Source organism: Hyperolius riggenbachi, chromosome 9, assembly GCF_040937935.1.
Source record: "Hyperolius riggenbachi isolate aHypRig1 chromosome 9, aHypRig1.pri, whole genome shotgun sequence".
Classification (NCBI taxonomy): Eukaryota; Metazoa; Chordata; class Amphibia; order Anura; family Hyperoliidae; genus Hyperolius; species Hyperolius riggenbachi.
Genome location: NC_090654.1, coordinates 294,742,937 through 294,770,239, shown reverse-complemented (window position 1 = coordinate 294,770,239; position 27,303 = coordinate 294,742,937). Strand labels below are relative to the sequence as shown.

At 50.0% G+C, this 27,303-nt stretch overlaps 1 protein-coding gene across 2 annotated transcripts in view; it reads right to left on the bottom strand.

The window, feature by feature from the left end:
- Nucleotides 1-18,900: 18,900 nt before the first annotated feature.
- LOC137532211 (B2 bradykinin receptor-like) overlaps nt 18,901-27,303 on the bottom strand; it is a 103,913-nt gene continuing 95,510 nt past the window's right edge. For both annotated transcript variants that reach the window (XM_068252459.1, XM_068252460.1), the window contains one exon: nt 18,901-21,234. In XM_068252459.1, coding sequence (XP_068108560.1) covers nt 20,140-21,216 — 1,077 coding nt within the window. In that variant the 5' untranslated portion in view covers nt 21,217-21,234 and the 3' untranslated portion in view covers nt 18,901-20,139. The remainder of the gene's footprint in view (nt 21,235-27,303) is intronic.

Genomic DNA, 27,303 nt, shown 5'->3' with positions numbered 1-27,303 from the left:
CCGCACCGCAGGCTATGGCAGGTCTCTGCCTGGACTGTGTGCAAGTTCTGCACTATGCGGCCGCACCACAGGCTATGGCAGGTCTCTGCCTGTACTGTGTGCAAGTTCTGCACGATGCGGCCGCACCGCAGGCTATGGCAGGTCTCTGCCTGGACTGTGTGCAAGTTCTGCACGATGCGGCCGCACCACAGGCTATGGCAGGTCTCTGCCTGGACTGTGTGCAAGTTCTGCACTATGCGGCCGCACAACAGACTATGGCAGGTCTCTGCCTGGACTGTGTGTAAGTTCTGCACGATGCGGCCGCAGCACAGGCTATGGCAGGTCTCTGCCTGGACTGTGTGCAAGTTCTGCACGATGCGGCCGCACCACAGGCTATGGCAGGTCTCTGCCTGGACTGTGTGCAAGTTCTGCACTATGCGGCCGCACCACAGGCTATGGCAGGTCTCTGCCTGGACTGTGTGTAAGTTTCGCACTATGCAGCCACACCACAGGCTATGGCAGGTCTCTGCCTGGACTGTGTGCAAGTTCTGCACGATGCAGTCGCACCACAGGCTATGGCAGGTCTCTGCCTGTACTGTGTGCAAGTTCTGCACGATGCGGCCGCACCGCAGGCTATGACAGGTCTCTGCCTGGACTGTGTGCAAGTTCTGCACGATGCAGCCGCACCACAGGCTATGGCAGGTCTCTGCCTGGACTGTGTGCAAGTTCTGCACTATGCGGCCGCACAACAGACTATGGCAGGTCTCTGCCTGGACTGTGTGTAAGTTCTGCACGATGCGGCCGCAGCACAGGCTATGGCAGGTCTCTGCCTGGACTGTGTGCAAGTTCTGCACGATGCGGTCGCACCACAGGCTATGGCAGGTCTCTGCCTGGACTGTGTGCAAGTTCTGCACGATGCAGCCGCACCACAGGCTATGGCAGGTCTCTGCCTGGACTGTGTGCAAGTTCTGCACAATGCAGCCGCACCACAGGCTATGGCAGGTCTCTGCCTGGACTGTGTGCAAGTTCTGCACTATGCGGTCGCACCACAGGCTATGGCAGGTCTCTGCCTGGACTGTGTGCAAGTTCTGCACGATGCGGCCGCACCACAGGCTATGGCAGGTCTCTGCCTAGACTGTGTGCAAGTTCTGCACGATGCAGCCGCACCACAGGCTATGGCAGGTCTCTGCCTGGACTGTGTGCAAGTTCTGCACAATGCAGCCGCACCACAGGCTATGGCAGGTCTCTGCCTGGACTGTGTGCAAGTTCTGCACTATGCGGTCGCACCACAGGCTATGGCAGGTCTCTGCCTGGACTGTGTGCAAGTTCTGCACGATGCGGCCGCACCACAGGCTATGACAGGTCTCTGCCTGGACTGTGTGCAAGTTCTGCACAATGCAGCCGCACCACAGGCTATGGCAGGTCTCTGCCTGGACTGTGTGCAAGTTCTGCACAATGCAGCCGCACCACAGGCTATGGCAGGTCTCTGCCTGGACTGTGTGCAAGTTCTGCACAATGCAGCCGCACCACAGGCTATGGCAGGTCTCTGCCTGGACTGTGTGCAAGTTCTGCACAATGCAGCCGCACCACAGGCTATGGCAGGTCTCTGCCTGGACTGTGTGCAAGTTCTGCACAATGCAGCCGCACCACAGGCTATGGCAGGTCTCTGCTCTGCCTGGACTGTATGCAAGTTCTGCACGATGCGGCCGCACCACAGGCTATAGCAGGTCTCTGCCTGGACTGTGTGCAAGTTCTGCACGATGCGGCCGCACCACAGGCTATAGCAGGTCTCTGCCTGGACTGTGTGCAAGTTCTGCACGATGCGGCCGCACCACAGGCTATAGCAGGTCTCTGCCTGGACTGTGTGCAAGTTCTGCACAATGCAGCCGCACCACAGGCTATGGCAGGTCTCTGCTCTGCCTGGACTGTATGCAAGTTCTGCACGATGCGGCCGCACCACAGGCTATAGCAGGTCTCTGCCTGGACTGTGTGCAAGTTCTGCACGATGCGGCCGCACCACAGGCTATAGCAGGTCTCTGCCTGGACTGTGTGCAAGTTCTGCACGATGCGGCCACTCCTCAGGCTATGGCAGGTCTCTGCCTGGACTGTGTGCAAGTTCTGCACGATGTGGCCGCACCACAGGCTATGGCAGGTCTCTGCCTGGACTGTGTGCAAGTTCTGCACGATGCGGCCGCACCACAGGCTATAGCAGGTCTCTGCCTGGACTGTGTGCAAGTTCTGCACGATGCGGCCGCACCACAGGCTATGGCAGGTCTCTGCCTGGACTGTGCAAGTTCTGCACGATGCGGCCACACCACAGGCTATGGCAGGTCTCTGCCTGGACTGTGTGCAAGTTCTGCACGATGCGGCCGCACCACAGGCTATGGCAGGTCTCTGCCTGGACTGTGTGCAAGTTCTGCACGATGCAGTCGCACCACAGGCTATGGCAGGTCTCTGCCTGTACTGTGTGCAAGTTCTGCACGATGCGGCCGCACCGCAGGCTATGACAGGTCTCTGCCTGGACTGTGTGCAAGTTCTGCACGATGCGGCCGCACCACAGGCTATGGCAGGTCTCTGCCTGGACTGTGTGCAAGTTCTGCACTATGCGGCCGCACAACAGACTATGGCAGGTCTCTGCCTGGACTGTGTGTAAGTTCTGCACGATGCGGCCGCAGCACAGGCTATGGCAGGTCTCTGCCTGGACTGTGTGCAAGTTCTGCACGATGCGGTCGCACCACAGGCTATGGCAGGTCTCTGCCTGGACTGTGTGCAAGTTCTGCACTATGCGGCCGCACCACAGGCTATGGCAGGTCTCTGCCTGGACTGTGTGTAAGTTTCGCACTATGCAGCCACACCACAGGCTATGGCAGGTCTCTGCCTGGACTGTGTGCAGGTTCTGCACGATGCGGTCACACCACAGGCTATGGCAGGTTGCACTAGTGGAAAGTGTTATGCAGAAATGAGGACGTCCAAAACTCCCTGTTGCTCTGTGTGACTCAGGGCCGAGCCTGGGCGGGTGCTGCGGGTGCAAGGCACCCAGGCGCCTGCCTCTGAGAGGCGCCGCCCGGCCGCCGCTCTCCCCCTGTGGCCGCCGCTCGCTCGCTCCCTCCCTCCCTCTAGCCGCCGGCGCCGCGTCAGACCTCGATCAGGCGGGCGGGCGCTAGGACCTAGCACGCCGCACTGATATGCGGAAGTGACATCACTTCCGCATATAGAGCGGGTGCGCCTGGCGCCTTCTTACTGGTCGGGTCGCCCGCTGATTGAGGTCTGAAGCTGCTGCAAGGTGAGGAGGGAGCGGCGGCGGCAGAGGCAGCAGCGGCGGGAGGGGAGGATTGGGTGCGCTCCTGTCACTACCTAAACGGGGACCCTATACCCCCTGGCTACCTATCCTGGGCACATATTACCCCCTGGCTACCTATCCTGGGCACATATTACCCTCTGGCTACCTATCCTGGGCACATATTACCCCCTGGCTACCTATCCTGGGCACATATTACCCCCTGGCTACCTATCCTGGGCACATATTACCCCCTGGCTACCTATCCTGGGCACATATTACCCCCTGGCTACCTATCCTGGGCACATATTACCCCCTGGCTACCTATCCTGGGCACATATTACCCTCTGGCTACCTATCCTGGGCACATATTACCCCCTGGCTACCTATCCTGGGCACATATTACCCCCTGGCTACCTATCCTGGGTACATATTACCCCCTGGCTACCTATCCTGGGCACATATTACCCCCTGGCTACCTATCCTGGGCACATATTACCCCCTGGCTACCTATCCTGGGCACATATTACCCTCTGGCTACCTATCCTGGGCACATATTACCCCCTGGCTACCTATCCTGGGCACATATTACCCCCTGGCTACCTATCCTGGGCACATATTACCCCCTGGCTACCTATCCTGGGCACATATTACCCTCTGGCTACCTATCCTGGGCACATATTACCCCCTGGCTACCTATCCTGGGCACATATTACCCTCTGGCTACCTATCCTGGGCACATATTACCCCCTGGCTACCTATCCTGGGCACATATTACCCCCTGGCTACCTATCCTGGGCACATAATACCCCCTGGCTACCTATCCTGGGCACATATTACCCCCTGGCTACCTATCCTGGGCACATAATACCCCCTGGCTACCTATCCTGGGCACATAATACCCCCTGGCTACCTATCCTGGGCACATATACCCCCTGGCTACCTATCCTGGGCACATATACCCCCTGGCTACCTATCCTGGGCACATATACCCCCTGGCTACCTATCCTGGGCACATATACCCCCTGGCTACCTATCCTGGGCACATATACCCCCTGGCTACCTATCCTGGGCACATATACCCCCTGGCTACCTATCCTGGGCACATATACCCCCTGGCTACCTATCCTGGGCACATATACCCCCTGGCTACCTATCCTGGGCACATATACCCCCTGGCTACCTATCCTGGGCACATATACCCCCTGGCTACCTATCCTGGGCACATATACCCCCTGGCTACCTATCCTGGGCACATATACCCCCTGGCTACCTATCCTGGGCACATATTACCCCCTGGCTACCTATCCTGGGCACATATTACCCTCTGGCTACCTATCCTGGGCACATATTACCCCCTGGCTACCTATCCTGGGCACATATTACCCCCTGGCTACCTATCCTGGGCACATATTACCCCCTGGCTACCTATCCTGGGCACATATTACCCCCTGGCTACCTATCCTGGGCACATATTACCCCCTGGCTACCTATCCTGGGCACATATTACCCCCTGGCTACCTATCCTGGGCACATATTACCCCCTGGCTACCTATCCTGGGCACATATTACCCTCTGGCTACCTATCCTGGGCACATATTACCCCCTGGCTACCTATCCTGGGCACATATTACCCCCTGGCTACCTATCCTGGGCACATATTACCCCCTGGCTACCTATCCTGGGCACATATTACCCCCTGGCTACCTATCCTGGGCACATATTACCCCCTGGCTACCTATCCTGGGCACATATTACCCCCTGGCTACCTATCCTGGGCACATATTACCCTCTGGCTACCTATCCTGGGCACATATTACCCCCTGGCTACCTATCCTGGGCACATATTACCCCCTGGCTACCTATCCTGGGCACATAATACCCCCTGGCTACCTATCCTGGGCACATATTACCCCCTGGCTACCTATCCTGGGCACATAATACCCCCTGGCTACCTATCCTGGGCACATAATACCCCCTGGCTACCTATCCTGGGCACATATACCCCCTGGCTACCTATCCTGGGCACATATACCCCCTGGCTACCTATCCTGGGCACATATACCCCCTGGCTACCTATCCTGGGCACATATACCCCCTGGCTACCTATCCTGGGCACATATACCCCCTGGCTACCTATCCTGGGCACATATACCCCCTGGCTACCTATCCTGGGCACATATACCCCCTGGCTACCTATCCTGGGCACATATTACCCCCTGGCTACCTATCCTGGGCACATATTACCCTCTGGCTACCTATCCTGGGCACATATTACCCCCTGGCTACCTATCCTGGGCACATATTACCCCCTGGCTACCTATCCTGGGCACATATTACCCCCTGGCTACCTATCCTGGGCACATATTACCCCCTGGCTACCTATCCTGGGCACATATTACCCCCTGGCTACCTATCCTGGGCACATATTACCCCCTGGCTACCTATCCTGGGCACATATTACCCCCTGGCTACCTATCCTGGGCACATATTACCCCCTGGCTACCTATCCTGGGCACATATTACCCTCTGGCTACCTATCCTGGGCACATATTACCCCCTGGCTACCTATCCTGGGCACATATTACCCCCTGGCTACCTATCCTGGGTACATATTACCCCCTGGCTACCTATCCTGGGCACATATTACCCTCTGGCTACCTATCCTGGGCACATATTACCCCCTGGCTACCTATCCTGGGCACATATTACCCTCTGGCTACCTATCCTGGGCACATATTACCCCCTGGCTACCTATCCTGGGCACATATTACCCCCTGGCTACCTATCCTGGGCACATATTACCCCCTGGCTACCTATCCTGGGCACATATTACCCCCTGGCTACCTATCCTGGGCACATATTACCCCCTGGCTACCTATCCTGGGCACATATTACCCCCTGGCTACCTATCCTGGGCACATATTACCCCCTGGCTACCTATCCTGGGCACATATTACCCCCTGGCTACCTATCCTGGGCACATAATACCCCCTGGCTACCTATCCTGGGCACATATTACCCCCTGGCTACCTATCCTGGGCACATAATACCCCCTGGCTACCTATCCTGGGCACATATACCCCCTGGCTACCTATCCTGGGCACATATACCCCCTGGCTACCTATCCTGGGCACATATACCCCCTGGCTACCTATCCTGGGCACATATACCCCCTGGCTACCTATCCTGGGCACATATACCCCCTGGCTACCTATCCTGGGCACATATACCCCCTGGCTACCTATCCTGGGCACATATACCCCCTGGCTACCTATCCTGGGCACATATACCCCCTGGCTACCTATCCTGGGCACATATACCCCCTGGCTACCTATCCTGGGCACATATACCCCCTGGCTACCTATCCTGGGCACATATACCCCCTGGCTACCTATCCTGGGCACATATACCCCCTGGCTACCTATCCTGGGCACATATTACCCTCTGGCTACCTATCCTGGGCACATATTACCCCCTGGCTACCTATCCTGGGCACATATTACCCCCTGGCTACCTATCCTGGGCACATATTACCCCCTGGCTACCTATCCTGGGCACATATTACCCCCTGGCTACCTATCCTGGGCACATATTACCCCCTGGCTACCTATCCTGGGCACATATTACCCCCTGGCTACCTATCCTGGGCACATATTACCCCCTGGCTACCTATCCTGGGCACATATTACCCTCTGGCTACCTATCCTGGGCACATATTACCCCCTGGCTACCTATCCTGGGCACATATTACCCCCTGGCTACCTATCCTGGGCACATATTACCCCCTGGCTACCTATCCTGGGCACATATTACCCCCTGGCTACCTATCCTGGGTACATATTACCCCCTGGCTACCTATCCTGGGCACATATTACCCCCTGGCTACCTATCCTGGGCACATATTACCCCCTGGCTACCTATCCTGGGCACATATTACCCTCTGGCTACCTATCCTGGGCACATATTACCCCCTGGCTACCTATCCTGGGCACATATTACCCCCTGGCTACCTATCCTGGGCACATAATACCCCCTGGCTACCTATCCTGGGCACATATTACCCCCTGGCTACCTATCCTGGGCACATATTACCCCCTGGCTACCTATCCTGGGCACATAATACCCCCTGGCTACCTATCCTGGGCACATAATACCCCCTGGCTACCTATCCTGGGCACATAATACCCCCTGGCTACCTATCCTGGGCACATAATACCCCCTGGCTACCTATCCTGGGCACATAATACCCCCTGGCTACCTATCCTGGGCACATAATACCCCCTGGCTACCTATCCTGGGCACATAATACCCCCTGGCTACCTATCCTGGGCACATATACCCCCTGGCTACCTATCCTGGGCACATATACCCCCTGGCTACCTATCCTGGGCACATATACCCCCTGGCTACCTATCCTGGGCACATATACCCCCTGGCTACCTATCCTGGGCACATATACCCCCTGGCTACCTATCCTGGGCACATAATACCCCCTGGCTACCTATCCTGGGCACATATTACCCCCTGGCTACCTATCCTGGGCACATATTACCCCCTGGCTACCTATCCTGGGCACATATTACCCCCTGGCTACCTATCCTGGGCACATATTACCCCCTGGCTACCTATCCTGGGCACATAATACCCCCTGGCTACCTATCCTGGGCACATAATACCCCCTGGCTACCTATCCTGGGCACATAATACCCCCTGGCTACCTATCCTGGGCACATAATACCCCCTGGCTACCTATCCTGGGCACATAATACCCCCTGGCTACCTATCCTGGGCACATAATACCCCCTGGCTACCTATCCTGGGCACATATACCCCCTGGCTACCTATCCTGGGCACATATACCCCCTGGCTACCTATCCTGGGCACATATACCCCCTGGCTACCTATCCTGGGCACATATACCCCCTGGCTACCTATCCTGGGCACATATACCCCCTGGCTACCTATCCTGGGCACATATACCCCCTGGCTACCTATCCTGGGCACATATACCCCCTGGCTACCTATCCTGGGCACATATTACCCCCTGGCTACCTATCCTGGGCACATATTACCCCCTGGCTACCTATCCTGGGCACATATTACCCCCTGGCTACCTATCCTGGGCACATATTACCCCCTGGCTACCTATCCTGGGCACATATTACCCCCTGGCTACCTATCCTGGGCACATAATACCCCCTGGCTACCTATCCTGGGCACATAATACCCCCTGGCTACCTATCCTGGGCACATAATACCCCCTGGCTACCTATCCTGGGCACATAATACCCCCTGGCTACCTATCCTGGGCACATAATACCCCCTGGCTACCTATCCTGGGCACATAATACCCCCTGGCTACCTATCCTGGGCACATAATACCCCCTGGCTACCTATCCTGGGCACATAATACCCCCTGGCTACCTATCCTGGGCACATAATACCCCCTGGCTACCTATCCTGGGCACATAATACCCCCTGGCTACCTATCCTGGGCACATAATACCCCCTGGCTACCTATCCTGGGCACATATACCCCCTGGCTACCTATCCTGGGCACATATACCCCCTGGCTACCTATCCTGGGCACATATACCCCCTGGCTACCTATCCTGGGCACATATACCCCCTGGCTACCTATCCTGGGCACATATACCCCCTGGCTACCTATCCTGGGCACATATTACCCCCTGGCTACCTATCCTGGGCACATATTACCCCCTGGCTACCTATCCTGGGCACATATTACCCCCTGGCTACCTATCCTGGGCACATATTACCCCCTGGCTACCTATCCTGGGCACATATTACCCCCTGGCTACCTATCCTGGGCACATATTACCCCCTGGCTACATATCCTGGGGACACTGGCTGTTTGTCATTATGTGCATTTGCTGGTGAAAAGCAGTCTCTTGTTATGTGCATTTGCTGGTGAAAAGCAGTCTCTTGTTATGTGCATTTGCTGGTGAAAAGCAGTCTCTTGTTATGTGCATTTGCTGGTGAAAAGCAGTCTCTTGTTATGTGCATTTCCTGGTGAAAAGCAGTCTCTTGTTATGTGCATTTGCTGGTGAAAAGCAGTCTCTTGTTATGTGCATTTGCTGGTGAAAAACAGTCTCTTGTTATGTGCATTTGCTGGTGAAAAGCAGTCTCTTGTTATGTGCATTTGCTGGTGAAAAGCAGTCTCTTGTTATGTGCATTTGCTGGTGAAAAGCAGTCTCTCGTTATGTGCATTTGCTGGTGAAAAGCAGTCTCTCGTTATGTGCATTTACATGGGGAAAAGCAGTCTCTCGTTATGTGCATTTACATGGGGAAAAGCTGTCTCTCGTTATGTGCATTTACATGGGGAAAAGCTGTCTCTTATGTGCATTTAGTGGGGAATTTTTGTCAGTAAAAATAATCTTTTGTCAGTAAATTTTTAGGTATTTGTCAGTAAAAAATAACGTGAAAGGTTGGCAACACTGGCAGGCTGTGTGGCGCAACGGGAAAGATACAGGCAGCCCACCTTGGGCTTGGCAGGGGGGAGGAGCCGATGTCAGCGAGCGAGAGTAGGGTGGCCGCAGGCAGCCATAAATACGCAGTGTGTGACTGCGTCGCACTCGCAGAGCCTCTCAGCCTGAGTCAGTCCAGAGACTAGCAGACTGTCACTCGCAGGAAGCCAAAGCCAGCCAGGAGCAAGCCCATGGAAGAGGGGTAGGAATGGGGTATCACATGCATGCGTAAAGAGGTGGAAGGTGTGGGTGTGATTAGGAAGGACATGGGTGTGGTTATGTGGTTGGGCGTGGTTAATTTAACCACTCCCATAGGCGCCAGAGAAAATCTTGCACCCAGGTGCCAGGCACCCCAGGCTCACCCCTGGTGTGACTGTATAATCAGCTTGCAGGCAATTGGGAGTAGTGATTAACACTTGTCAATGTAGTGCATGTAAGAAAGGCTATGCCGACTGCCGTGTGGTATAACAAGGTTTATTTGCTACGCACGTTTCAGGAGGCAAGTCCTCCTTTCATCAGGCAAAAGTTACAAAATTTGCCTTTGAGATTATTTGGGTTTTTGGCTACGGTGACCATACGTCCCGCTTTACCCGGGACGCGTCCCGCCTTCGGGGGGCGCTGTCCCAGGCTGCATGAGGTCCCGGGAAACGTCCCGCTTTTAGCAGCGGGACGTCCCGGCCTCGGGACTCTGACCACCGTACAATGAACTAGCCGCAGCGTCTCCTAGACGCTGCGCTAGTTCATTCCCCGCAGCCCCGCTCCAGCCTGCATTGTCCTCCACCGGCAGGCACAGGCAGAGCAGGGCTACGGGAAGATGGCGTCCGGAGGCGGAGCCCTGTACTGGAGACTATTTGTGTCTCCAGTACAGGGCTCCGCCTCCGGACGCCATCTTGCCGTAGCCCTGCTCTGCCTGTGAGAGGCTGAGCGGGAGATTGAAGATCGTCCAGGCCAGGGGGAGCTGCACACACCAGAGGCACCAGAGGCCGGCTGCGTGAGGGGACGTCTTCTGCCAGGTGAGTAAATGCCTTTTCTTGCAGGTGAAGTGTTTGCCCACATTGTGTACATTTTGTACTAACATGTTTGCCCGCATTGCATTTATCTTGTACTGACATGTGTGCCCGCAGTGCGTTTATCTTATACTGACATGTTTGCCCGCAGTGCGTTTATCTTGTGCTGACATGTATGCCCGCAGTGCGTTTATCATGTACTGACATGTTTGCCCGCAGAGCGTTTATCTTGTACTGACATGTGTGCCCGCAGTGCGTTTATCTTATACTGACATGTTTGCCCGCAGAGCGTTTATCTTGTACTGACATGTGTGCCCGCAGTGCGTTTATCTTATACTGACATGTTTGCCCGCAGTGCGTTTATCTTGTACTGACATGTTTGCCCGCAGAGCGTTTATCTTGTACTGACATGTGTGCCCGCAGTGCGTTTATCTTATACTGACATGTTTGCCCGCAGTGCGTTTATCTTGTACTGACATGTTTGCCCGCAGTGCGTTTATCATGTACTGACATGTTTGCCCGCCGTGCGTTCATTTTGTATTGACATGTTTGCCCGCAGTGTGTTTATCTTGTACTGACATGTATGCCCGCAGTGCGTTTATCTTGTACTGACATGTTTGCCCAAATTGTGTTCATTTTGTACTGACATGTTTGCCCGCAGTGCGTTTATCTTGTACTGACATGTTTGCCCGCAGTACGTTTATCTTGTACTGACATGTTTGCCCGCAGTGCGTTTATCGTGTACTGACATGTTTGCCCGCAGTGCGTTTATCTTGTACTGACATGTTTGCCCGCAGAGCGTTTATCTTGTACTGACATGTGTGCCCGCAGTGCGTTTATCTTATACTGACATGTTTGCCCGCAGTGCGTTTATCTTGTACTGACATGTTTGCCCGCAGTGCGTTTATCATGTACTGACATGTTTGCCCGCCGTGCGTTCATTTTGTATTGACATGTTTGCCCGCAGTGTGTTTATCTTGTACTGACATGTATGCCCGCAGTGCGTTTATCTTGTACTGACATGTTTGCCCAAATTGTGTTCATTTTGTACTGACATGTTTGCCCGCAGTGCGTTTATCTTGTACTGACATGTTTGCCCGCAGTACGTTTATCTTGTACTGACATGTTTGCCCGCAGTGCGTTTATCTTGTACTGACATGTTTGCCCACAGTGCGTTTATCTTGTACTGACATGTTTGCCCACAGTGCGTTTATCTTGTACTGACATGTTTGCCCGCAGTGCGTTTATCTTGTACTGACATGTTTGCCCGCAGTGCGTTTATCTTGTACTGACATGTTTGCCCGCAGTGCGTTTATCTTGTACTGACATGTTTGCCCGCAGTACGTTTATCTTGTACTGACATGTTTGCCCGCAGTGCGTTTATCTTGTACTGACATGTTTGCCCGCAGTACGTTTATCTTGTACTGACATGTTTGCCCGCAGTGCGTTTATCTTGTACTGACATGTTTGCCCGCAGTGCGTTTATCTTGTACTGATATGTTTGCTTGCCCGCAGTGCGTTTATTTTGTACTGACATGTTTGCCCGCAGTGCGTTTATCTTGTACTGACATGTTTGCCCGCAGTGCGTTTATCTTGTACTGACATGTTTGCACGCAGTGTGTTTATCTTGTACTGACATGTTTGCCCGCAGTGCGTTTATCTTGTACTGATATGTTTGCTTGCCCGCAGTGCGTTTATTTTGTACTGACATGTTTGCCCGCAGTGCGTTTATCTTGTACTGACATGTTTGCCCGCAGTGCGTTTATCTTGTACTGACATGTTTGCCCGCAGTGCGTTTATTTTGTACTGACATGTTGCCCGCAGTGCGTTTATCTTGTACTGACATGTTTGCCCGCAGTGCGTTCATTTTGTATTGACATGTTTGCCCGCAGTGTGTTTATCTTGTACTGACATGTATGCCCGCAGTGCGTTTATCTTGTACTGACATGTTTGCCCAAATTGTGTTCATTTTGTACTGACATGTTTGCCCGCAGTGCGTTTATCTTGTACTGACATGTTTGCCCGCAGTACGTTTATCTTGTACTGACATGTTTGCCCGCAGTGCGTTTATCTTGTACTGACATGTTTGCCCGCAGTGCGTTTATCTTGTACTGACATGTTTGCCCGCAGTGCGTTTATCTTGTACTGACATGTTTGCCCGCAGTGCGTTTATCTTGTACTGACATGTTTGCCCGCAGTGCGTTTATCTTGTACTGACATGTTTGCCCGCAGTGCGTTTATCTTGTACTGATATGTTTGCCCGCAGTACGTTTATCTTGTACTGACATGTTTGCCCGCAGTGCGTTTATTTTGTACTGACATGTTTGCCCGCAGTGCGTTTATCTTGTACTGACATGTTTGCCCGCAGTGCGTTTATCTTGTACTGACATGTTTGCCCGCAGTGCGTTTATTTTGTACTGACATGTTGCCCGCAGTGCGTTTATTTTGTGCTGAAATGTTGCCTCCATTGCGTTTATTTTGTACTGACATGTTTGCCCGCAATGCGTTTATTTTGTGCTGACATGTTTGCCCCCATTGCGTTTATTTTGGTCTGACATGTTTGCCCGCAATGCGTTTATTTTGTGCTGACATGTTTGCCCCCATTGCGTTTATTTTGTGCTGACATGTTTGCCCACATTGCGTTTATTTTATGCTGAAATGTTGCCCGCATTGCGTTTATTTTGTGCTGAAATGTTGCCCGCAATGCGTTTATTTTGTGCTGACATGTTGCCCATTGCGTTTATTTTGTGGTGTCTGGGGTAACTGTTGCTGCATTTATTATTTAATGGTCATAGTTGGCTGTGTTTGCTGCTTTGGGGTTATAGCATACTATTAAATAGCATCACACAGTTTCTGCACACCTATGATGTGAATCCACGTTTGACCACATCACGGCGTAAACACTGCTTTCTTATACCTCGCTGTTGCATCATTACGTTAGCTCCGCCCATAGAATGTATTCAGACACCACATTTTTCGGCGAGCACGCCGCACACTGTTTTTCGCCCCCCCCCCCCCCCCCATTCCCCCCGTCCCAGGATGAGCCTAAAAAATCTGGTCACTCTAGTTTTGGCACTCCTGAGTCCTGCACAGGATGAGGGGAGAGCTCCAGCCGGGTGTTAGTCCTGCACAGGAGGAGGGGAGAGCTCCAGCCGGGTGTTAGTCCTGCACAGGAGGAGGGGAGAGCTCCAGCCGGGTGTTAGTCCTGCACAGGAGGAGGGGAGAGCTCCAGCCGGGTGTTAGTCCTGCACAGGAGGAGGGGAGAGCTCCAGCCGGGTGTTAGTCCTGCACAGGAGGAGGGGAGAGCTCCAGCCGGGTGTTAGTCCTGCACAGGAGGAGGGGAGAGCTCCAGCTGGGTGTTAGTCCTGCACAGGAGGAGGGGAGAGCTCCAGGCGGGTGTTAGTCCTGCACAGGAGGAGGGGAGAGCTCCAGCCGGGTGTTAGTCCTGCACAGGAGGAGGGGAGAGCTCCAGCCGGGTGTTAGTCCTGCACAGGAGGAGGGGAGAGCTCCAGCCGGGTGTTAGTCCTGCACAGGAGGAGGGGAGAGCTCCAGCCGGGTGTTAGTCCTGCACAGGAGGAGGGGAGAGCTCCAGCCGGGTGTTAGTCCTGCACAGGAGGAGGGGAGAGCTCCAGCCGGGTGTTATTTTTATAACTTCAGAAATAGAGACGTTTACATTTCAGGTGCTTGTTTCTCTTTCACCATCTGGAAAGGAGGTTTTTATCTAAGCAAGTTGTGTCTCTAGAGCCTGACTTCTCGGGCAGAGAGCGAATGTTATGTAGGAATGTTTGACTCCTCCGTAAATAAACAGATATATTTCTAGCAGGTACGTGACTGATCTGCACTATTCCACTTTTCCCAAGCTTAAAAATGGCTCATTAACAAGAACTGGACATGAGGTCTTACACCACCACCAGGGCGGAGAATCACTCACAACTGCCACAGAACTAAATGCCAAACACAAGAATGCTCATTCCAAGACTGCACTCCGCAAAGAACCTGTCAGCCAATAAAAAGTGCAAACACTTGCACCTGTGTGTCTGCAGTACTAACCAGAGCTGAGACAGGCGACCATAGACAGGAGAGAGCGCGCAGTCACACGCAATAGTAGATTATGTGACCAGCAGGGGGCACTGCATGAGGACATCCCTTTCCAAGCCCCACCCTCCCTACCAACTGATGAGCAACTGCTTCTCTTGTGTAGCCGCTGTATTTATATTACATACTAGCCGAAGACCCGGCGCTGCCCGGATATATATTTGGCTGATGGCTCCGCACACTTTTTCTAACCTTGACGCACAATTACTCAATAACCAAGTATGTGAGCTTTGGGTTCCTCTGCATCAACTATTTACATTTTGCCACAGAAATGAAACAAATCTGATTGGCTGTTTGTGGCTCCGCCCCCTTTCTGAGTTTGAACCCCAGTCACCCAATGACCAACTGTACCAGGTTGAGGCCTTTGTCAATTTAAAATAGGAGGTACTTGTAAGAAACAAAAACAAAGGAAGACCAGGAGCCCAGTCTGGGGTATAATCATTGGGTCACCAGAAGGAATGTGCAGATAAAGGTAATATACTCAAAAAGCTGGGGGGCCCCGGAAGCAACCGCCCATCAAGTATGGGGGGAGGTGCCGTCTCCACTCGGCCTTGTCCCTGGCAAATAGGGTGGTCGCAGCTTGAAAGAAAAAGCTAACACACTTGGAGGCCTTCCAGGAATATTAGCCCCTAGATGGGGGTAATTAGGAACTGAATATAAGCTGGAGGCGTTTGGAGAATCAAAAAGTGGAGTATATGCCAACAATAGGTAATCCATGGCTCCCAACTGTCCCTCTGTCCCTCTTTCCTCCTCATTTGTCCCTCTTTCAGGACGCTGTCCCTCTTTCTATGTAAATATATATATATATATATATATATATATATTTCTATTTCTCTAATAAAAAATGTGTTTGATTGACTCTAAACTTTATTTCCATGCTTTAAATTGATATATTACTAATTTTAAAATGTTAATATGAAGGAAAATGAAGCAGGATAGAAAGGACCAGTGTGGTTTGAATTATAGATCAACATATTTTTCTTATGAAATCTTTATGGTATGCGTGACTAGGGGTGTGACGGGGGCGTGATCAGGGGTGTGGCAGGGGCGTGGCTTAAGTGTCCCTCTTTCTCATCTCAAAAAGTTAGCAGGTATTGGTAATCCAAGGTAGAAATGGTACCAAATCCCTGACCTTAGAGAAGTAATGATTACAGTATGTACACTTGACTGATAATGTAATCACTTCCTCAACTTCAGCATCTGATTTATAGTGTACTAGAGATGGTACAGACTGATTATTTATGCTTTCTCCAGGCCCATGAGGTGTATGGGGTCCTTCACTGCCCTCCCCGGCCGCTCCGTTCTCCTATGGCAGACGCCACTATATCTGTCAATTGTGGCCAGTCATCCTCTTCTGCGCATGCGCTGTACAGCCAAGTGTGCACCCCCATCGCAGAACTCTCCTGCATGCGGCAGCTCGACGGAGGGGGGGAGGTGCATGCTTGACCAGCTGTGAGGACACAGAAAAGAACGTCTGTCCCCGATACCACCAGCTACCCCGGGAGAATGGATCAGCTGACTCGCAGCTGATCATGTGACTCTCCTCAGAGCTTCCGCAGTCAGCAGGTCTTCCTGACAACAGAGTTTGCTCTTATGTTGGATCCACACCATACAATTTTTCCGCCGATTTACCTGCCCCATCTAATATTTCAAGCATGTCCGATTCTGAAGATCGATCGATTTTATGAGCGATTTTATGAGTGATTTCCGATCGTTTCTATGGAAATCGGTCATAAAATCGATCGATCCTTAGATCGGACATGCTGGAAATATTAGATCGGCCAAGTAAATCGGCTGAAAAATTGTATGGTGTGAATCCAGCATTAGATTTAAACCAGGTACACACGTACAATTTTGATTGGCCAACAGAAGGGTGGTAGGAAGTAGAAAGAAGTGGAAACAGCGGGCAGAGAAAAGGGGAAAGTTGATTAAACTATTCAGGAAGGTAAGAAAGTTAATGAAAACCTTTTTTCTCTCAAATTTCATTTTGTAAAACACGAATCCTCAAGATTTTTGTATAGGAATCAAAAACAGTTAATAAGCCACTGATCCTACCTAATAAAAACCCCTGTGTCTCTGCGTCCCATGTCCGTGTGTGTCCCTGCGTCTGCTGCAGGGACAGCCGTTGTTGGGATGGGAGCAGGACAGCCAGGGGGCGTGATGAGCAGGTGCATGCATGCGCGGCGAAGGGGCACGTGCGCTGACAGGTAGCGGCGGTGGCGGACCTAGAGCCCGTTATTAAACTGGCTAAGGTCCCTAGTGGTTAATAAGGTACTAATGGTTTTGAGCTGTTATACACAGGCTTGCTCAAATCCGGGAGATAGCCGGATAGTTGCTATCCGGATATCTCCCAGTAAAGCTGTGCGGGGGGGGGGGGGGGGTTCAAGCTTACCTGTCTGACATCTTCTTAGGTATGTCCCTCGCCGCCTCCCATGATGCGGTCCAAGCGGCGGTCACGTGACTACAAACACTTCCTCCTTCCGGGTTGAAGGAGGAAGTGTTTGTAATCACGAGACGTGCGTGAATACCTAAGAAGACGTCAGACAGGTAAGCTTGACCCCCCCCCCGGGCTATCTCCCGGATCGGATTTGAGCAATCCTGGTTATACATTTTATGTGAATTTTATGCAGCTTGGACTTGGCTCTTTGTGAGTACTATAAAGAATGCTGTCACATCTGGCAACCATTTCCCTGCACTGCAATAATCAAATACTGAATTAAATAATGATTCCTTAAAGTGAGCCCGAGGTGAAAATAAACCGATGAGATAAACAATTATATTTATCCTCCTACTCCTAAAAATTACCTTTTTTTAGATACCCTATGGTTTTATTTTGTATTTAAACATTTACAAAGTAGATTGAATGTTTTGTTGCCTCTGCTCAGTGGCAGCCTATTAAGTGTCCCAGAGTTAAAAAAAAAAGGTCAATAGTTCATGTATTTTATCTCTCTCTCTGCTCTCAGAAGTTGTGTTCTGCCAGGAAAACTTTTATGGCTGTAATTTGCTTATCAGTGATGATTACTATATTCCCGATAAGGTACCGACAAGACAGAAGCTGTCACTTCCATGCCTGAAAATTACCTCTTTCAGGCAGAAAAAAAAACAAGTAAAACAGCCTGGTTATTATTAGGTTCAGTACTGTACCCTCACACGTTATCTCATCATGTCGTCTCGGGTACACTTTAATATACAGAATCAAATACCGCATGAGGTGGGAATCTTTGTGAATTGTCATGAAGTGGTTTGAAAATGTACCGAACTACTACTGCATGCAGGGGGCGTAACACTAGGGGCTGCAGCTCCTGAACCCGTGGGGGGCACTCAGGGCCATTTTGGGGGGCAGGAGGGGTTGCAACATGACAGGAAAGAATGGCCGCACATCGGCAGGGAGGGGGGACTGTCCCCTCCCTCACCTCAGGCTCTCTCCTTAGCGCGCTCCCCTCCTGCAATTACAGCAGACGGCGGCATACCTCCATGCGCCGGAGTTTCCGATCTCTAAGTGTCTGATGCTACTTCCTGTTTAAACAGGAAGTAGCATGAAGCACTTAGAGATGGACCTCTGCGGTGGATGGAGGTATGTGTCCTGCCGCCGCCCGCTGCCACTGATAGATGCAGGAGGGGAGCGCGCTGAGGAGAGAGCCTGAGGTGAGGCCACACTTTCCCCTCATGCTACGACCCCTCCTGCCCCCCAAAATGGCCCTCAGCGGGCCGGGGGGGGGGGCAGTGATTTTTTTTTTTGCATGAGTGACAATCTCAGAGAATACTCAAAAAAAAAAAATGACTGCATGAACTAATTTACCGCACATGAGATTTCTACCAAACAGTTCACAGTAAATTGAGCCCTGTTAACCCATATGGGTGCACATATTAGCAGGATGGAAATTGATTACATTTTTTCTCCCCAAACTGGGTGAAACCTGGACGCATTGCAACTTCCCCTGCAGTCCTAGTGGGATTCTTATCCATATATGGTAGTTTTACAAGAAGCCAAAACACTTGTGTTGTCTGTACAGCATTTATGTATAAGGAAGGACAAACTATGGCAGCTTCTATATACAAACATAATTATAAATAAGCAGGATGCATACAAATAAAATATGACTAAGCATGCATGTATAATGACAAAGCGTCGTAGCCTCTATATACAAACATTATAAATACCGTACGCAAGATCTATACAAATAACACATTAGCAATGATATGTACATTTATCTGAGACGGGCCCTTATTCACTTCACCGTTTTCTCCTAAGTGATATATTAACGCCTCACAATAAAATGACTTTAATGCCACCAGCAAGTAAGAAAATACTCAGAATACTTTTGACAGTACCTTTTCACCCATTTTTTGGTACTTTTTAAATTGCAAAGTGCTGAAAAGTTAATGTAAAGAGAAGATAGATCTGTATCTCCTTGGAGAAAACTTTGGGAGAAAAAATGAATTGAATAAAGGTCTTATGCTGGGAATACACAGCTCGATTCTGAGCCATTTAGATGGCTCGATAGATAATTTCCAACACGTCCGATCTCCCGCCCGATCGTTTCGCCGCTCGATTCCGCATTAAGGACAATGCAAAAAGATAAGAAAAACAAGTGGAAGATAGGAGAATCGCCTGCGGAATCGAGCGGGGAATCGATCGAGTGGTAGAATCGAGCGGCAAAATCGAGCGTGTATGCCCAGCATTAGACTATAATGCTGAAATGGATATATTCTAAAATAAAGTGACTTGTGTGTACTCAATAAAAGCAGATCTTGTGAAAGGTGGATTATGTACCTAGGTAGCCAACCAATCTACCTTTTCTCCGGCATTTGCCTGTCTTACCAAAAAGAACCTGAGGAACTATTTATAAAAAACCTGAAACCAATGAGGAGCTGATGCAATGAGCAGAATAGTCTTGAAAACAGGTCAAATTTTTCTCCAGTTTCCATAAAGGAATCTGAGAACGTGGACATCATTTTAAAGCACCATCTGTGAGAAGTTCCAGAAGGTGGAATTATTGATGATGTAACAGAAGTCTTTATGATGTTACGCCTCAGTTGTACTTCTGCAAATCCTCAAAAACTTCATTGTCAAGGTATCTCCTTGTCTCACCAAATATGGCAACTTTCAGTGAGACGTCTGGTACATGCAAACAAGCGAGGAAAGATCTGTATCCCATATCTACACACAAGTAAATAAAACTCAAAATAAATAATGGCAGCTTTTTCCAAAACACGCCAGGCCTATATTTTCCAAAGGTTTCTTGCGCCTGGCTTTGGTTCAGTCTATTCTATATAGCACAAGGACATTTTATTGCTTAAAAATGAAATGTTGATTTGCCATGGAAATTGAAGTCCGTGCGGTGACTCCAGAGTAGTTTATTGGTAAGGAGGCTCTCCGTGGTGGCCTGAACTTGGCCAGAATCTGCCAGAAGACTTCTTTGGCTTTCTTTCGGAAGTGATTGCCAACAATCACGTAGAGCAGTGGGTTGATGAAGCTGTTACTGTAGGCAATGTAGGTAGACAACTGGTTTCCGATCTCAATGGTATTGGCCTGGGAACATTTAGTGAAAATGCCAAAAGCATCCAGCGTATCCAAGAAGGTAAATACATGGAAGGGAAGCCAGCAGATTATGAACACCAGTAGAACAGAAAAGACCAACCACGTGGCCTTTTTTTCATTGTTGATTTCTTTAAACTGCTGCATGGTGTTGTTCCTCAGGACTTTGATAATCTGGTAGGTGCAGAACACAATTACAACAGCTGGGATTAAGAAGCCAAAAATATTCATGACAAAATTTGTAGCAATAACCCAGTCATGGTTTGGATACTCTATGACACAAAGAGTGGTGTTATACTCTGGGATAAATTTCACTGTCCGGAATATGACCTTGGGCAAACTGGCCACTATAGCAACAATCCAGATGATGGCACAGTTGATCTTGGCACAACCAGTTCTTCTCATTCGGCCGAAGGACATGGTCTTCACTAAAGCTAAGTAGCGGTCAATGCTGACCATCATGAGGAAGTAGATAGAGCTGTAGAGGTTGAGTTGGATAAGAGAATTGAGGGTGACACAGAGGAAGGAGCCGAACGGCCAGTAAAACTTGTTAGCGATACAAATAGCCCAGAAAGGAAGTCCCATGACAAGGATGAGATCCGCGGTTGCCATGTTGCTCAGGTAGATCTCGGCCACCGTGCAGTGGTTTCTATGGAGCAAAAAGACCAAGATGACGAAAACATTTTCTATGAAGCCCAAGACAAAGATGAACCACATGTAGGCTGGTTGGTAAGCAAAGATCCAGTCAAGGCTATCGGGTATCACACAGGCCTCATGTCCAGTCGAATTGGAAGAGGGATCCAGGGTTGGGATTGTCACATTGTTCATGATGATTTCCGTAGGATCCTGAGGAAATACGTAAAAATGAAAATTAATGCCAGTTAATTCTATGGATCCATCTATCATTCATCCAATGTTCTCTATACAATCTGTATAGTAAATAACCCTAGCAGGCTCATTGATAGGCCACCATCTTCCTGTTCTGCAAGTTTGGTAGCTTCACCTACCTTTCTGCAGTAACTTCCTGTTCCTCAGTGTCCATTGCCTTACTAGAGGTGTGATGGGAGTACCAGGGTAGTGTTTCCATGGCAGTAAAACAAAACCATTACTACCATGCTAAAGTGCCTGTGATAATTATATGAATTAGGGTAGGTCATACAAGTCAAACTCTGGCCCACAGTGCCATCACGTTTGGCCCACAAGTGACTTCTCCACTTTGCATTATATTTGGCCTGCGAGTATCTGAGCGCTTTGTCTATATGGCTAAGCGCTGAAACTACGAAGCCACACAGTGATGAGAGAGGGGCCACTAGACACCAGGGAACTGAATAAGGGAGGGAGGGAAGACCACTAGACACCAGGCAACTGTTTGGGGCAGAAAAGGAGGCCTCTAGACACCAGGGAACTGAATGGGGAGGGGTGGGTGGGCATTAGACATCAGGGAACTGTAAGGGGAGAGAGGAGGACCACTAGACACCAGGGAACTGTATAGGGGAGGTAGGGGGCAGCCAGACAACAGGGAACTGTATAGGGGAGGAAAGGGGGGCCACTAGACACCAGTAAACTGTATAGAGGAGGGAGGGGGACTACTAGTCCCCAGGGAATAGTATGGGAGAGGGAGAGGGGCACTGGACACCAGTGAAGGGGAAATAAGACACCAGGGAACTGTATAGGGGAAGGACAAAGGCCACGAGACACCAAGGAACTGTGTAGGGGAGGGAGTTGGCCACTAGACATAGAGGTTGGCCTGTAACTTGGTCCTCGTTTTCAATTTTGGCCCACTGTTGTGTATGATACCCCTGGGCCAGGTTCACACTACCGTAGACACCAAATTGAGTAAGGTAAATGGTTTGGAGTGGCACACCTTTCCATTGGTTAGGTGTATAACTAGGGTGCTAAGAAACACCCAACAGAACAAGCAAAGTCCAGAGTCGGTTGGCACACCATATTTTTTAGAACTGAAGTAATGTATTCTTCAATGCATGTGTCAACACAAAGAATTGACAATGTTTTTTATTGGCCACGGAGGGTCCCCTTCATCAGAAAAGTTTTTTATGTCTGCACTTTTCTGAAGAAGGGGACCCACTGTGGCCCCAAAACAATTGTCAATTCTTTGTGAAGAATAAATTGCTGAAGTTCTAAAAGATCGTTGTGCTAACCGACTCTGGACTTTGTTAGACACCAGATTGGACCAGTTTCACAACATAACACAATCAGTATTTATTGTGCTGATACTAGTCCTGAAGCAGGACTACACTGAGGGCTTGATTCACAAAAGAGTGCTAACTGTTAGCACGCCCGTTTTCGCGCGAATTTTCGCATTGCGCGCGATCACGAATTTTCGCGCGAATCGATATCGTTTTCGCGCGCAAACTTGAATTTTTGTGCAAAATCGATATCGTTTTCGCGCGAAAATTCACGTTTCCGCGCGAAAACGATATTGATTCGCGCGAAAATTCGCGATCGCGCGCAATGCGAAAATTCGCACGAAAACGCCCGTGCTAACAGTTAGCACGCTTTTGTGAATCAAGCCCTGAGTCTGTTGATGCAACACAATTAAGAAATCTAAAATAATGGTTGCAAAATTCATATTAATGTATAGATATGAACAAATGGGATTTTATTCTTAATCAACAAAGCTAGAGTACCATTTTTGACTTTATAATTCTGTCCACAGTTTACATTTTGAGCAGCAGGGCTGGGCGGGGTCACAGAACTACACTTCCCATGATCCTTTGCAGTGACTGTTGGCTGCTAATACCCAGCTCACAACACTGAATTCTGATAACTGTTCTCTAGGTTTGCTGGCCCTCAAAAGGACAACAGAAGGAACGGTCAGAATAACACACTCCTCTTTTTTTTTTTCTAACACACTCCAGGATTTTTTTCTACAGGAAAGTAAAACAAAAATATCTTTATTACACTTACATATATATGTGTATCTTTTTCACAACTTGTTGTAAAAAAGGCTAAATTTCGGCAAAGGCCATATAAGCCTCAAGCTACGGCAGCTGCTGGTTTTATACTTTTTCCACCTGTAGACCAACTTTCTTCTGGCTGTCCTTCCATGTGCATCAGCCCCTCCCATTCCAAGTGCAGCTCTCTTTTCCATATGCAGTCATCTTTTTTTCCATGTCCAGCCCTCCCATTAGACTGCCGCCTCCCCAAGCCAGGGCCTATATGGCCTTCCCAGAAATCCGAACCCACCCCAAGGGGACTGCTCTGAACATCAAAGAGGGCGTTGCTGTGTACGGAAGAGGGTGCGGCAAATGAGGAGAAGAAGGATTGCTGCCAGCGAATGAAGCTGTACATGAAACATGGGGACTGCTGTATACAGAAGGGGGGCTGCATGTGGCAGAGGGGGACTACTGTATACAGAAGGGAGGCTGCATGTGGCAGAGGGGGATGCTGTATACAGAAGGGAGGCTGCATGTGGCAGAGGGGGATGCTGTATACAGAAGGGAGGCTGCATGTGGCAGAGGGGGATGCTATATACAGAAGGGGGGCTGCATGTAGCAGAGGGGGGCTGCTATATACAGAAGGGGGGCTGCATGTAGCAGAGGGGGACTGCTATATACAGAAGGGGGGCTGCATATGGCAGATGGGGACTGCTATATACAGAAGGGGGACTGCTATATACAGAAGGGGGGCTGCATGTGGCAGAGGGGGGTATAAATCTATGTTTGATGCCTCCGTGTCTTACACTGGCGTCACACATGATTTATAGATGTCGGCAAATATCAGCAGTGTTCCGAGAGGGTAACATTTCACAATGACGACATCCACTTTCCCAATGCTGCTTTTCTTTTCTCAAGTAATGCTAAATTACAAACATTTTTTTTAACTTTTTGCTCCATAAAACCACAGAGTTTTATGTGCTGTTTATGTAAAAAAGAGACTGACAGGAGCCAGACTATGTGGAATGTGGTTGGTATAATTGTGTTTTTTATGGTAATATTTATGCATAAATAATGCAGAATAGTTTTAGCCCAAAATCACAGCACAAATATCGCCTTTCACACCAAGGATTAATCACATCTTCTGATAATCCTCTGTTTCCCATGACAGCAATGCGCGCTGTTTGACGGACTCTGATGATGCGCCGGGATTGGTGGTGACGGACAGAGCAGGGACAAGGTCCTCCAGCACCCAAGGCTGAGACACCAAAGTGCGCCCCTCCATCCCTCCCACCCCAGCCGTCACACACTGATTGCTATTAGACTAAGAGAGCCACAGGGCCCACAACCTCCCCAACACCTTAATATCTAGTTATAGCAGTCTATGGGCTTGATTCACAAAGCGGTGCTAACCTACTTAGCACGTCTAAAGTCTTTAGACGCGCTAACCAGGGTGCTAAGTAGGTTAGCACCGGATTTCTCAATCAGATCGCGCGCTAACTTTGCGCGCGCAAAGTGTTACGCGCGCAAAGTTTTACGCACGCTAAGTCCCATAGGCTTTAATGGGCACTTCGCGCGGAGCGCCCTGCACTCTGTGCAGTACGCGCGTAAAGTTTTACGCGCATAAAGTTTTGCGCGCGTAAAGTTTTATGCGAGAAAAGCTTGTTTAGACGTGCTAAGGGGGTTTTCACAGGCGTGCTAACAGTTAGCACCGCTTTGTGAATCAAGCCCTATGTATCCCCTTTTCTTATTTCTTTCTGCTTCATACACAATTAGGAATGATAGCTGAATGAATTGCGCGCCCCCTCCTACACTGCGCCCTGAGGCTGGAGCCTCTCCAGCCTATGCCTCGGCCCGGCCCTGGTGACGGAGACGGAGTTAATTCAGGTCAGCAATAAAGCTGTGGTTTTATTCCGCACTGAGTCGGGCTATGCACAGCACAGCACACCCATCGGGATTGATACTTGCTAAAAAATCTGGTTGAAATGTAAAAGTCTAAGGGCCCATTCACACAAGGGCAATTCGCGGGCGTTTACCGTGGATCACCGAATTACCGGCGATTGCTAGCGCTTTTTAAAGCGCTAGTGTAATGTAAAGTATATGGCAGTGATCTCACTGCCGTGATCACTGTTGATTCGCGATTCACAGTAAACACAAACGCGATGCATGCAGCACCTTTTCGCGATTTTTGAGCAATCGCAATTGCAATGTTAAAAAGCAGTAATCGCTACCGCTCAAAAATTTGAAAATTTACAGTAAAAAAAAAATATGTTTTTACCATAAAAAAATCGCTAGTATTTTGCGATCCCCAGTGTGAACGGACCCGAAAGAAGGCACAAAACTAAAATCAGCATTTTAATAAGCATGGGTGCATCTTTTTTTTTTCCAATAACCTTGCCATGGAGGGTAATGAGTTACAATTTTCTTATAAGCTAGTTGATGCCTTTTGGTAGCTGAGCAACAGGTCTGATTACACCAGAGCAGAGAGGGAGATTAACACTGCTCTATTCAGCTGAGCAACAGGTCTAATTACAGCAGAGCAGAGAGGGAGATGAACACTGCTCTTTTCAGCTGAGCAACAGGTCTGTTTACAGGAGAGCAGAGAGGGAGATGAACACTGCTCTATCTGCCGTCAGCTTCACTACTGAGGGACTCGCTGCTCTGACAGGAAATACAATCAGAGCCGGGACAAGGTCCTCCCACATCCAAGGCTAAGACACCAAAGTGCGCCCCTCCATCCCTCCCACCCCAGTCGTCACACACTAATTACTATTTGACTAAGAGGTGCCCCAGGGCCCCCAACACCTTAATCTCTAGTTATCTGGCTTGTAGTCATTGCCATGTATCCCCTTTTCTTATTTCTCTCTGCTTCAAACACAATAGGGGAATGATAGCTGAGAGAGTTGTGCGCCCCATCTACAATGCGCCCTGAGGCTGTAGCCTCTCTCGCCTCTGCCTCGGCCCACCCCTGAATACAATCATTTGTCAGCTGAGAGAAAACATACACATAATACATGAGTTACTAATGCCTACTACACACCATGACATTTCCCATCAGACCTTGGGACTTGGGCACTGGAAAGTACAAATCCAGCCAGATACTTACTGCTCCACAGTTTAGTGTCTCTAGCGTAGTCTAAGGATAGGTTTTCACTTGTGCGTTTTGTTAAAGATTTTTTGCATAGAAAATTTGCATTGATTTGGCAACTAATGGTAGTGAATGGGGCTGTTTCCATTCAATGCAAATTTTCATACGCCTTCGTACGCATGAAAAAATCTGGTCCTGCATCATTTTTTCAGATGTTGCGTACAATTCACGTACAATGCTTTGCATAGGCAACTGCGCGAAAATTGGCAATAAATCCATGGTTACAGGAAGGTGTCAGCAGTCATGACCAACCTGTTACTAGGGAGATTACGTTATATTTGACTAATGCCAAATTTCACATACAAAAATTTGCATAAAGCATGTACAAATTTACAAGCAAATTTTCACCAATCAAAGACATATTATCCGATTTTTTGGAAGTGAAAATGTCACACTAAGTGGAAACGTAGCCTTAAAGAGGAACTGTAACATAAAAATATCCCCTGGGGGGTACTCACCTCGGGTGGGGGAAGCCTCCGGATCCTAATGAGGCTTCCCACGCCGTCCTCCATCCGTCAGGGGTCTCGCTGCAGCCCTCCGTGGAGTCCGGGCAGCGGTGACGTCATTATTTACCTTCCTGGCTCCTGCGCAGGCGCTCTGACGGCTTTCCATTCCGAACTACACGGAAATACCCGATCGCCGTCGGGTCCGCTCTACTGCGCAGGCGCAAGTCTCCTGCGCCTGCGCAGTAGAGCGGACCCGAATGAGATCGGGTATTTCCGTGTAGTTCGGAATGGAAAGCCGCCACAGCGCCCCCGCTGGAGCCAGCAAAGGTAAATATTGAAATGACAGTCGGCACAGTCGCCGGCTGTTCGGAGGGCTGCGGAGAGACCCCCGTGGGACAGAGGACGGCGTGGGAAGCCTCATTAG